Here is a 13752-nt window from a genome sequence, read left to right as displayed (position 1 = left end):
ATTGTTCATTGTATCGATGTACAAAGATAAGCATGCAAAAATGTCTTAGTATCTATATTGATATTCAAAATACATCATTCAATACCAGCTATCATACAAGTTCTTAATCTATTACAATCAATTTGTAATTGTTTTTTTTTTTTGAAAGGCCAAGGATGTTATTCCATCTTCCAACATCATGTGAGATTTCTTTTATCTAGTGTTGACTTCCGAGACGAGACATTCCCTCTTCTTTATGTTTGAATAGATCCGTCTTTCTCTTCAACCTTCTAATTAAGAATCCTCTTTGGGCACTCAAAAAAAAACCTAATAGGGGTTTTATCTCATATTTTGAAAATGTACATAAGCTTACAAATTTTTTAGCTTCGTTTCTTTAGCCCTTTTTTGTTTGGAATATTAGATTACTGTGTCTTTAAAAATAACACAGAATCCTATATTTTTACATGAAAAATGGAAACATTTCTTATAGTTCTCATTTGTGCACAGTTGGGTATTGAGTGTTGTGTCATGGGTTTCTCACTATACTTCCATAAAAGCATATGGAAAATCCCAGATTTGCACAATTTATTTGACTATTTCATCACTAGTTTACAAGATTTATTAATAAACCTAAATAGAATTACATTTTTAAATGCAATTTCTTAATAAACGTAAATAGAATTTTTAAATATTTATACTACCTAAAGATGTCTAATTGCTCTCAAATTTAAGACATGGATTGTCCCATTTGAAAATTTTGAGGTCTATGTTTCACGTTTGATGAGGGAAATATGACAAAAATTCATTTTTGGATCATCATATAAATTATCCCATACCACTCCAGCCATCTTTTATAAAACTAAAATTGAGTAGGGAGGATGAATCAAAAAAATATTAGAACACATTCTTAGTTTTTCACAAGGAATTCGATATTTGCACTAGAGGATGATATAGAAAAACTAGCCATCATTATCCTATCATAAGCAAAAAGTAATAAAGGAGTTGGTTGGAGAGACTTGAAGCAGTGAGTATATTAGTTTACATTTGCAAGTAATAAAGCGAAAACTTGCTATATAAAAATGATGGTGTGCATTATCTATTTGGCATCTCATATAGCAATCCCAACTCTTTGTCATCTCCAAGATCTACATTGACATAGCAATTATAGATCCTTTGCTTATCTACTAGCTACTTGGAGATCCTATTTGAGCCTCCAATTTCTTGCTCCAATGCTTTTATGTTAACATCTTGTTGACTAATTGTAGAGAAAGTGCGCCTATCCACCATAACCTCTAACCGTTGGCTAATAATCAAAGCCTTTTGGGTCTCTCCCTCCCCCCCCCTTCTCTCTCTCTCTCTCTCTCTCTCTCTCTCTCTCTCTCTCTCTCTCTTTGTCTCTCTCTCTCTCTCCCTCTCTCCCCCTCTTCTTTAATTGATATAACCAAATTAATTTTCATTTATACTCGTTTTCTTGTGTTTCTTATAATATCTAAAATTTCCACGCCCTCCCTTTCATGTTGATTTAGCATGGTTAAGCTACCTCTAAGAAATTCTCAACTAGTAAAGAGAAATGAGTATCACAATGTAGGAAATGTGACCTAATGTAGTTTAAAGGGTGAGTGTGGCATAAAAAAAGATGATGTTGTGCAATGTACAAAGAAATTCATTGCTTATTACAAAATATGATTGTACCGAGAATTTACAACATTTGTAGGACGTGCAATTTACTATGCATATAAAGCTTAAATACATAGACTAGTTCACAAACTTGGATGACACAATGGAAGAATAAAGAAGAACTATTCTTTTGCAAGATGTTATCCAAAGACATGCTAATACAAGGGCACATAAATGGAGATGTACTTCTCAAGCCATGCAGCCCCTTTGTATAGTTGTGTGCATATGTGTTTGTGCATAGGGGAAGGGGGGAGATTTGTCCTAGCAAACCATAGGGCCATGGGTCAAACTGATGTGATAGGGCCATGTGATAGCATTGATTCCCCAATCCAAGATGATCTAGACCTAACTGATGACTTAAGAGCCTCACTTTTGATTGAGTAAAAGTTGACTCCTAACATCTCACCATAAAATATTGGTCACTTATATGTCTTGCATTGGATGTTATGTTACAAACAAAGGTGACCTAGGCTTTAACTGATGACTTAAGAGTCTCACTTTTGACGAAGTAAAAGTTGACTCATAACATCTCACCATAAAATATTAAGCACTTATATGTCTTGCATTGGACGTTATGTTACAAATAAAGGGTTCACATTGTCAACCATATGGTTCGTTATTTGTGTCAACAGAATGGTCACTCTACAAGTTGCCTAGTTAAGAGAGGGAACCTTGCCTTCCCCACATCTAGAGGCCATGTGGCTATTCCCATCATTTCACCCAAGCCTCCTAAGGCACATAGGAGGAGGGGGTAAAACAAGCATGTACTTTTTTTAGGTTACTTGGTTGGGATAGTCACAATCCTAGAATGTCCTTCCTCTTACACATCCAAAAAATCATCTTCTCAGACACAACAATGCATAATACCATCTTTTCCCATCCAATATAGCTGATGTAGTCTCCTCCTTGATTGTTGTAGGAGTGAACCCTCATATTGGGAAAGGTTGTACAGAATCTACAAATCCCTAGGTCCTAATCACTACAATCAAATATCAAAGGAGTAGGAAAAAGATCTTCACATGGGGGACATAGGAACACGATTTTTGTCCGTAGAGATGGCATATTGTGTAATGAGATGGCATAGATATTGTGTAGTGAGACGGTTTTTATTATGTAGTGATTCTAGAAATGGAAGACCTCCCTGCTCCTAGCTTCATGCACAAGGTGACAGCTCTTAACAGCAGAGCACGATGATAGGGAAGTAGAAAAAATCATCGATGAGGCTACAGAAGAAACCCTTGCTTTGGAATTGGCTAGAAGGACGTTGGAAAAAGGGAAACACACAACAAAGGTGGAAGAGATAATAGGACTTGAACTGGTAGTCTATGAAGAGTCAGTAGGACCATCTACCAAGAGAGAGCACACAGAAATCCAATCCCCTAAAGAAGAAGGGGAGAAAATTGAAGAGAAAGAGGAAGAGGAGGAGGAGATATTGGATGAGATGTTGCAGCAGTCTCTTCCGTATGGTATTATAGATGATAAAGAATATCTATTTTTTATTGATATTCAATACGGCGCAAGTTTAAGAGAAGGCGAAGTATTATCTGCACTATCTACTTGGGAACGCAACATTCAACTTGGATTCCCAGAGGAAGAACTTAACTGGTGCACGGATTTGCAACTTGCCAGCTCCCTAGAAGGATCCGATAGTTAGCACATGGTAGGAAATTTTTTACCCTGACCAAGCAATAGTAACGGAGGCCAAGTTCCAAGAAGTGCAAGGAGCTCTAGAAAAGAAAAGGGCGAGGAAGCAAGCTAACCTTCAAAGCACTATAGGAGAAGCCTCCTCATCTGTAGGATCATCTACCAGCTTTGATGAGAGCAAATGCTCCATCAATATACGCAAAGAGGGCTTTGATGAAAGAGATGCAGAAAAGATTGTAAGTTTTGATTGAATTTTCCATTTCTTTTGATTTCATGTTCTTGCATGTATGAATTTTACGAAAGACCAATGATTTGGTTATTGCAAATGTCAGGTTTTGCATCGAAGTTGACTAGTTTGTGATGAGAGGTGAGGTCGAGGGGATAGCAAGGGGATGGACTCCTCACTTGCACACTACATGGGGATGTTCCAAAGGCATACATTAATTTGCATGCATCCCGCATTCTCATCTCGTGGAAAGGAAGAATTAACTAAGGGTAGGGGTTTATCAAAATGCTATCTCTATTTGCGAACAAGTGTATTTTGGTGAGGCGAGATGTGGTGCCATCGGCATTTGGGGAGAAGTTGGCAGGAAGAATTTTGGCAGCTGCAGCTATGGGTGCCACTGTTGGTGTTTTTAATGCAACAAGAATTGTCAAGACATTTGATCAACCCACCGTTCTAGCACCTAGAGGAGGGCAACTATTGTGGAGCAAGCAATGAAAGAAAATCTTGTCTAAATATTCAACAAATTGTATACTATCTCTTCAATAAACTTTCATTGCAACAATCACAAATCTCCTTTCCCATGCATTATTGTACATTTTCTAACATGCCATTGTAACATTTATGATTATGAATTGAAGGAATGTTTATGTTTGCTAAATTCAATGCATTTGGGCTTGGGAGAAAAATAAAATTTAAGGATATATGAATGTAATTCATATATGTCTAAAAATTCAAAGTAAATCTTGGCTCTGTGCTCTGCAGAACCCGATGGCGACAGGCCGCTTGAGTGGTTTGCAACGGGGAGCCCTCCGGTTTGTAGGGAAGCGGATAGCTTTGCAACTTGACTGCCTACAAGTTCTCTCCCGATCCGCAACTCTGGGGATTTCAATTCATGTCATCTTCGGTAATTGGTCCCGAGACCTTATATGCGGGGGCTTGTCTGCCATACCTGGTAAGCATAATCAAAGTTCGTCTTCAAATTTTTCCTCACCAGCTGGGCTATACAAACAAACCTTCTTTGGCAGTGGGAAATTGCTGCTCACAGTTTCTTATTCATCTAGGTTTAGTCACCTCAAAGATGCTACAATTTGCAAACACAATGGCGACGTTTTTTGTAGCATCTTTGCTTTGTGCTTAGGATTCATCCCCATTTCTTAAAAGTAGGCACCAAGCCTTAATGAATTTGCATTCTTCTTGGTAGTCAACCCTCCCTTCATGTCATTATCTTCCATGTGAAGGAAAACGATTAGCCAATTACCGATCGATTGTTGAAATTTGGCAAACTTGAGATGGTCATAGGTGTTGTAAAGCATATCCTTTACATTTTTTGCTTGACAAGTAGTAGGAGGGCAATGGCTCACTTGATGACCTCGCACAATGCCAGTCATTTACACTTGGCATAGGTGAAAAGTGCTATTTCTGATGTGGACTAGAGAATGGAATCTTTGTGACCATCGAAATCCAAACAATTCAAGGCTTGGTCACAAATATTATGGTAAATTGCATAAAAATGATGATGGATGAATGGGAGACACTAATGGACAAGGAAGGGACAGCTGAGTTTGATGCCTTCAATGAGTTCAACACACTGATCGTGAATCTAATTGCCTCTATGTCCTTTGGAAGCAGTTATGAGAAAGGAAAGGAAGTGTTTGAGCACATCGATGTGCTTCAAGGCAAAAGGTACAAGGCACAAGGCGAAAAGGTGAGAGAGGAGCTTGAAAGAGAGCTAACGGAGGCAAAAAATCAGGGGCTAAAGAAAGGCAGACTGCAAATGAAGGAAGGAGATGGGAGGAAAGAACATGACGGAGCAAAGAAGCAACAAACTTACAAGAAGGAAATTTGGCGATGGAGAAGACCAAAAGAGGAAGAGAAGGGTTGTGTTTTGTTTGAGCCAAGCATTGGTTTGTTTGGGTCCCATTTAAGTTTTCTTTGGTACTCTTCAAATAGTCTATGCTCTTAGTGCAAATTTGAAATATTCAGGTTGCATTTGCCTAGCCAAGTATTGGCTTGTGCAACAGTGTTCTGATATTGTTGCAGTATAATTCATAGCACATGAATTTTTGGGACTCTTCGTGCATTCATCTTTGAAGATGGATCAGAATCAGAATCAAAATGCAAGAGATGTTGATGGAGTTTTGGCCCAGGGGAATAATGTGGAGGCACCAATTATTCCCTATTGAGCTCTATGGTAAAGAATCATTTTGGTTGGGGTTTTGTGTTTCCATAATTCCCAGCATGAATATATTCTCCATCATATGGAAGCGGGTGGAAATGTTGATTGATCAATCAAAGTAGAATTCTAATCTCAATTTGTGGAAGTTCGAGCTGAGAGGGACACCTTACGAGAGCTTATTGAGGCGTGTATTTGGGGTGTAGCTTAACTCAGTGTTGAGAGCCTCATTTATTCTAATGTAAATTGGGTTTACAGTTTTAATCATTCTTTATCTAAGTGATTTGAAATGTCTTGTTTTGTAAACTACATATTCAGAATGGGGTTCATAGATAGAACTAGAGAGAGGAAGTAGGATATGACCAAACCAAAAGAGGCTCCAACCGTTCTAGGTCAAGCCCCAATGAAAACGGTGAGATAATCCTGGAGCCATGTGCTAAAGGGCTAGCCTAAAGCACCATAGATGCGATTCCAAGGGAATTAAAGACCACCTAAAGGAAACCTCTCCTCATCAAATGAATGTCGGAGAGGTGTAGAGAAAGCTTAGCAGGAAGGGTAGCATTCACTCCTTGCCTGCTTCTTGGAGGGTGAGATCCATGGATACATGTGAAGTTGCAGCTCGTCTCTTTTGACAAAGTACATGTTCCTGCAGCCAGTGCAATAATTGGATGAATGGGTAAAAGGTAGAAGGCCAACTTGACATCTTTTGAAGATCTGTCAGCTACTTGCTTGCAAAGGGAACTAAAGGGAAACCTAGAGGAGTGCAATGGGTGAGACAAGAAGAAGAGGGTACAGAAGGGGTGGGATGACGTGAGGGAGGCTAATGGAGGTGGGGTGGATACAAAGGACAGGTAAATAGGGGCAAGGCAGAAGGTGGGCAGATGAAGTCGGGGCAAGCACAGGCCTGTAGAGCCTGTACAATCCCTGTACGGGTAGGGGTCCAGGTCCGTACAGCAGAAAGAAAAAGCAGGGGCAGGCTCAGGCTGACGGTGATGGGCTGGAGAGGCTAGAGGCAAGCAGAGACAAGGAGCAGCAAGGAGGATGTGGAAGGAGGGGTGGGCACAATCCTGTATGGCCTGCAGAGGCTAGAGAAGAAAATGACGGGCGTGTTTTGAGCAGTTCTATGCTTTGGCATTAAATTTGCTAACTAATCCATCTGTCTAAATGAGCACAATGGCGAGAATTCAGATCTCATGATAGTCACTCGTAGGGTTGAAAACCATAAACTCCATCATGCATAGAAGGGACTAGCTACTATGACATCCCCACTGACATCATCAGCGCCCAACATTGCGTGTAGACTATAGTATAAACATATGCTCTTACACATACAAATCCACAAACCCACACATACTTGGGCATCCATTTATACAAAGGTCTTTAAAATGAGTTTCTCTTGGCACTCCGGAGGTGAAGGGCAAACTTAGCCGTGACGAAGGCTAGCACTAAAGGAGAAGGCTAATAAAAAGTAGTCAACATTATCTCCATTAAAGCTACAACTACTTCTGAAGTCTATACGATTTTCATTTTAGTCTCCCAAACGAGCATCCAAGCAAGCTTAGACCATCTAGTTGATAGGGCAGTGCATCAGTTAGGATAGAAAGAATTTATCACAATATCAATAAGAATTTATTGCATCAAAACCATAGGGCAGCAAGACATGTGAATGCATGAATGACCACCGGCCCATAGTATGGTGCATGGACTATGAAAACAACCTTAAGTCCAGTCCTGCACTCAGACATATGCATACAACATATCAAAACACCCAGTTCTCTCACAACATGGCTTTTACCGTCCCATCAGCATCATCTATGGTTCCACAAAGAGCCTTCACCAGTCCCATCGGCAAGAGACATGAACAACCATTCCAGCACCAGCACAAGACTATGCATGCATTCCACACTACCGACATCATATGCTTGCACATAGTCCCAAATTTCCTGGCATAAAAATAGGATTTCCAGCTTCTGTAAATTTAGTTCTAAGGACATCCAAGCTCTGTTGGTGCCCCAATGGCTTAATACGAAGGGGAAAAATCCTCCAAGACTCCTGTCTGGTCGCTGATCCGACTGATATTAAATCTCTCCGCCATAACCACCAGAGCCAAAATAATCCCTTCTTGTGCCTGCAATAGCTTGGCTTTTTTGATGCTCTAGCTTAGGACACTCACCAATACGATGACCAAGGCCCCCACAATATGCACAGCCTTTGACTCCACTTGCCTTTGCGAGTTCTTCGACATCTTCCATAGGATCATCGAGGGTTGCCAATACAGGGGGTATCCTCTGTTTGGCCTCCTTAAGCAAGTGCTTCAGATCAAGAAGTATGGTCTCACTCTGGTTCTTGTTTATAAAAGATGTTGCGATACCTGTCTTGCCACACCGGCCAGTTCGCCCAATTCTGTGGACATAATTTTCAATCTCTGCAGGCATGTCGTAATTGATAACATGCTGGATATCAGGAAAATCCAAACCTTTTGAGGCCACATCAGTTGCCACCAGAACATCCTTCTTTCCTGCTTTGAATGACGCAATTGCATATTCTCTATCCTCTTGATCTTTCCCACCATGAATGGCCACGGCCTCTACTCCTTTTCTAAGAAGGTATTCATGAATAGCATCCACATCTGCTTTGTTCTCACAAAATATTAAAACTGGGGGGGGGGTCTTTTGTAAGCATTCAAGAAGATACACCATCTTAGCTTCTTGCTTTACATACTCGACTTCTTGTATCACATCCAGATTTGCAGCACCCGCCCTACCCACGTTTACAATGACGGGCTTGACAAGAGCACTCTTTGCAAAATTTTGGATTTTCTTTGGCATGGTTGCTGAAAAGAGCAGCGTCTGTCGTTGTGCTTTGAAGTGATCAAAGACTTCACGAATGTCCTCCTCAAATCCCAAATCGATGAGCCTGTCGGCCTCATCAAGAGTCAAGTACTTACAATTATCAAGATTCATTCTCTTCTTTGCGAGCATATCTTTAAGCCGCCCAGGTGTTGCAACCACAATATGGACTCCTTTCTTCACAACTTCAAGTTGGGATCGCATATCAATACCTCCAATACAGAGCATGGATCGTAAATCAGGATAGTCTTTTCCCCTGAGAACGGATATAAACTCTTCCACCACATCAAATGTCTGTCTGGCTAGCTCGCGAGAGGGACAAACGATCATACCAAACGGTCCTTCGCCACTAACAAGGGGCATCCGTAATTCCTCTTGAAGAGCTACCATTATAAGGGGTAAGACAAAGACGAGCGTTTTGCCAGAGCCTGTAAACGCTATTCCTATCATATCCCTGCCAGACAAAATGACGGGGAGACCTTGTACCTGGATTGGAGTGGGCCGTGTAATGCCTTTCGCCTTAAGCTTCTGGAAAACGGCATCTGGAAATCTCATATCTTTGAAGTTCTTCACAGGAGGGGGGATGTCTTCCCCTTCCACAAGGATATGCCACTGCTTCCGAATCTCTTCGCACTCCTTTTCACTCATGTGCCGCACATGAGAAGGAGGTTTCCAGCCAGTTTTCATTGGCTCTGTGTACTGAATACCCTTCGCAAGCTCCCTAACAGACATCAAAGTCTTCCTATCAGATAGCCGCTCGATCATTTCCTTCTCTTGGATGACGAGCTGCTGCGTAGCGGTGATCTCGGGCTGATCCTTCTTCAATTGAGACGCCTTCACCAAGAGACTTGGCTTCGCTTCCGCGTTCCCAGCTTGGTCGCCGTCCTCTGTGGTAGAGGAAACAATACCCCTGCCCTTTCTCTGAAGGAATTTCTGCGCTTCGAGCATCCTCCTCTTTTTGATGGGCACGTACTCCTGGAATTCGCCGTCCTCATCCTCCTGATCGACCCGCGTTGGATCATGCGATCTCCCACCGGAAGAGTCAGGCGGCGGCTGTTTGGAATGCTCCTCGTGGTCCTCTAGCTCGTCCCCATCGGATGAGCCGTCCCCCCTAGACATCTTTCACAGACTGAGCTTCCCGTAACGCTAGAAAGAAAGAAATAAGCCGTCGAGTGACTGTTCTTCTTCTTGAAGGGGAGCCTTATTATACGAGCCACCCCTAATAAATTTAAACCAGCAGACTTTGCCCCACACGACTTCGTCATTCAAATGGCCTGCCCTATGGGTGAAATACTAAGTTGGGAGTCTACTAATAGTTGAGAGAGGAAAAGTAACCTCGGATGTGTAGAGGAAAAGAGCGACAAAAAGGTGGAGATCATGTGGAAATTCGGGGCGGGGATAAAAAAGGGATTGGAAATTAGTTTCGCTTCTCCAAGTTGGGCCGCCAATTAGGCTTCCTCGTAAGACCTGGTAGGCCAAAAACTATTTGTAAGAGTGCATGCAAAATTAAATAGCCTCGTACCTCTTGCTTCCAAATCCTCCAAAATTTCCCATTTCCCGTGAACACATGAGAAGTGTCTTGCGGGCATGCTACAAGTATATAGAATAGCACATTCTATTGCAATCTTTGTAGGATATTGTAGCTCTTAGAAATAGAAGCGTGCGCTAATCATCCGACCATCACCAAGCCCAAGCAATCATCAAGCTCTATTGAAAACAAACCATGTCAGGGAGCCTATACCTTTGGTTATGGTATGTCCACTACAATCAATTCATACAAATTTAGGCATTTGGGTTGCAATTTAACTCAAAATTTCACAATTATGTGAATGTTGCTTGTAGATGGAAGGAAAATCCATTTCTTACATTATCGTGTGTATGTTACTCATTAAGGTAGCCCTGCATACTCTCAAAACTCATGCATGTATGTGTGGATCTATCTTGAATGCTCATAGCATCCCTAGCGACATCCCTCTAACCCCACAAACCACACCCACATCCAATAAGAGAGAGCCATCCATCCCTCACATGTTGCCCATCACAACGTCGTGCAACTATTGAGAAACCATCTCAACATCATGTATTTGATATGTGCATATCACTAGCGCAATAGAGTGCTAAAAACAAAAGGGTTAGATGCCCTAACCCTAACCCTAAAAGGGTTTGTATATATTCTACATTTTCAACTAAATCTAGTGTATAGTTAGTCATTTGTTTGTGCTCTCTAGCTGTGCCCTCTCTTCTCATCTGTGACTCTTCTCCTCTCCCCTCTTCATATTTTGTCATGGTACAGAGCTCCCTTGCCTTTCACTGAGGCATTGCGATTCTTGAGAGAGTGAGAGTGATTGAGAGATTGAGCGAGCATCCATTCTCTTCCATTGAGGGAAAATTCTGTCCATTCATTCCATCCTTGAGAGAGAGAATTTCTATTCTTTGATTTAGAGCTTATAGTTCATTGAGAGATTGTGAGTGATCTTTGTGAGAGATTCATGTGTGAGGGAAACTCCATTCCCTTGAGAGATTTCCACTTTGAGATCCCTTGTGAGAGAGATCCCTTGTGTGTGTGAGAGAGAGACCTTTGCGTGTTCGAAGTACAAGAATTGTCTCCATTCGGTATTTCCATGTGCCATAATTGGAGTTGTCTAACTTAGCAGATGCCTCCATTGCTAGTCAAAGACATGATGCAAGAAATGTACTCAAAGTGTCTGTGAAATCATTGTCTAAATCAACTGAGTGCAATCTGAACTGTCAGTGAAGATAGATCTGCAATATATAATCCAATTTGTTACAAGGCTTGTGGCAAATGATGCCAAGAGGCTTTACAAGGTGTGAAATGATGTGCACAATGCTGAAAAATAGCCAAATAGGCTTTACGATGATGGCATGTGTGTGTGAAATCTGGAGGCACAGGGGCCTGGACGGTGCAGGTAGGCAGGGGGTCGCGAGCACACCCATGTGCTATCTGCCCACACGAAACAATCGGTCAATGACTCTGAACACTCTGAAGTCTGCTCATTGAACTGTGAAACATCAAGTTTCAGGTAATGTGATGATATGAAACCGCATGTGAGCAAAGGATAGTGCTTGTGGAGAGGTGTGCCACCAGAGCATTGGTGAGGTGGCAGCCTGGTTGCATGCAGTGCCTGACAAGGGGTAACTGTGACTGCGAAGGGATTGTGTGCCACATGGCATTAGTGAGGCGTCCTTGATGACATGGCAGTCAACGCATAGGTGGTAGTCAATGCTGATGTGTCAATGCTGAGGTGTCAAGATGGGTGATGGTGTGTGCCTGTTGATGTCATAGGATAGGATAGTGCCTTGCCACATGTCAGATACTGACGGCGCCACGTGTGGATAAGCCAGCCAAGACTTTGCGTGTGGTAACCCTTGGAGATAGGGTTAAGCCACGTGTCAATTATCTGTGAGTGACGAAGGTGATATAATCTTCAAGATTCCGTCAGCATCATTTTAATATTTTGGTGGATTTCGCCTGCTCTATAGAGGTCCTCAACATGACCATGGCGCTGTGGACGACGAGTCGTAGCTTGTTTTGCTTGGAGATAAGAGCCGGGTGCCTTTGTATGGTCGCGGTGGCTTTCTGGAGTGTGTGTAGGTTCATCGGTTTGCAAGGCCGTGAGGTTGTTGATTGTTGGAGTGGGGAGCCTGAGCCGTTTGGACCATGAGATTGCTGATGACGTTGTGAGGCTAGGAGCAGCTAGAGTAGGTGTGCAATCGAGCTTGGCCAAAAGGTTGCCTTAAAGAGTCGTAGAAGGCAATCGGGTGGAGCACGTAGCTGTGATAGCAGTCTGGGTCATGGTTGAAGTCACTGCCGTTGTTGTCATTGCTGAGAACTTAGGTCATTGTAGAAGGTGTTCTACAGAGCTGCTGCCTTAGAAGTTGAGTCATTGAGGCTTTGAGGTCACCTCTAATCGTTGCAGGCATCTATTTGCTTCCTATTGGAAGCGGATGACAAGATTGCAAGGCTTGGATGATGCTCCCAACTGCTTACTTCGACAATGCAATAGTGGCGGTGATTGTGCCAACGACTGGAGACCGCTAACCTCAGAGAGCTTGGAGGGCTTGCTGAAGCCAATTGTAGCTGAAGGCCCTATTGGTGGAGTTGCCGATTGGGAGTTATTGGTTAAGGAGGTCGTTGGCCACCTGTGGAGTAGATAGAAGCGCTAGGGAGTCAAAGATGCTTGGTATTGAATTCTGGAGAGATTTAGACAGCACCTTCATGAGTAAGCTAAAGTATGTTGATAGTCTCCTGAAGAAGTTTCATATAGCAGATTGCAAGATTGCAGCCACTCGCATGGAGCAGAGTTTGAAACTTACAAAAGATTCAAAAAATCATGCTGTCAATGAGGTACTATCGGCAGCTCCTCAGATCTCTTATATATTTGACTATCACATAGACAGATATCTGTTATGCCATAAGCTCACTAGCACAGTTTATGGCAAATCCAAAACAGTCTCATTGGAATGCAACCAAAAGAGTCTTGAGATACATGAGAGGTACAAGAATACATAAGAAGTCATCAAAAGTTGCATGGATATTGTGACAGTGACTTTGCTGGAGATCATGAGACCAAGAGATCGACACAGGGATATGCATTTTTCCTTGGTCAAGGTGCTATATCATGGTTGTCAAACAAACAGCCAATTGTTTCTTTGTCTTCAACTGAAGCAGAATATAGGGCACTCACTATAGGTCCATGTGAGGCTATATGGCTCAGAATACTATTGTTAGAAACAAACTACTTTGATGAATCAAAGCCAACAACAATATACTGTGATAATCAATCGACTCAAGCATTGGCCAAGAATCCAACATATCACTCTAGGACCAAGCACATGGATGTCATAGAGCACTTCATTCGAGAAAGAATGTTACTTGGTGACATCAGGGTGACATCATACACCAACATTATGATAGTAAAGAAAATGTTGCAGACATCTTTACCAAACCACTTGGCAAAGAGCTTTTCAAGAAGCACCGACAAGCTCTTGGTTTAATGCAGAGGAAGGACATTCCCTCAAGATGATGAAGGCCTACTTCATGATGTTGATCTTGAGGGAAGGTGTTGAGAAACCATCTCAACATCATGGATTTGATATGTGCATAACACTAACTCAATAGAGTGCTATAAAGGAAAGGGTTAGATGCCCTAACCCTACTCCTAAAAGGGTTTGTATATATTCTA

At 42.0% G+C, this 13752-nt stretch overlaps 1 protein-coding gene across 1 annotated transcript; it reads right to left on the bottom strand.

Moving 5' to 3' along the window:
* Positions 1–7310: 7310 nt before the first annotated feature.
* On the bottom strand, positions 7311–9753 carry LOC147899739 (DEAD-box ATP-dependent RNA helicase 35-like). The gene has a single exon (XM_087378530.1). It carries the CDS (start codon positions 9665–9667, stop codon positions 7778–7780), a length of 1890 nt encoding a protein of 629 aa, XP_087234656.1. The 5' UTR covers positions 9668–9753; the 3' UTR covers positions 7311–7777.
* Positions 9754–13752: the final 3999 nt, after the last annotated feature.

This window comes from Dipteris shenzhenensis, chromosome 8 (assembly GCF_047967505.1).
Source record: "Dipteris shenzhenensis isolate YYH24624 ecotype China chromosome 8, Dip_SZ_1.0, whole genome shotgun sequence".
NCBI lineage: Eukaryota > Viridiplantae > Streptophyta > Polypodiopsida > Gleicheniales > Dipteridaceae > Dipteris > Dipteris shenzhenensis.
The sequence above is the reverse complement of the archived record's forward strand: the minus strand, read 5'-3'. Positions and strand labels throughout refer to the sequence as shown.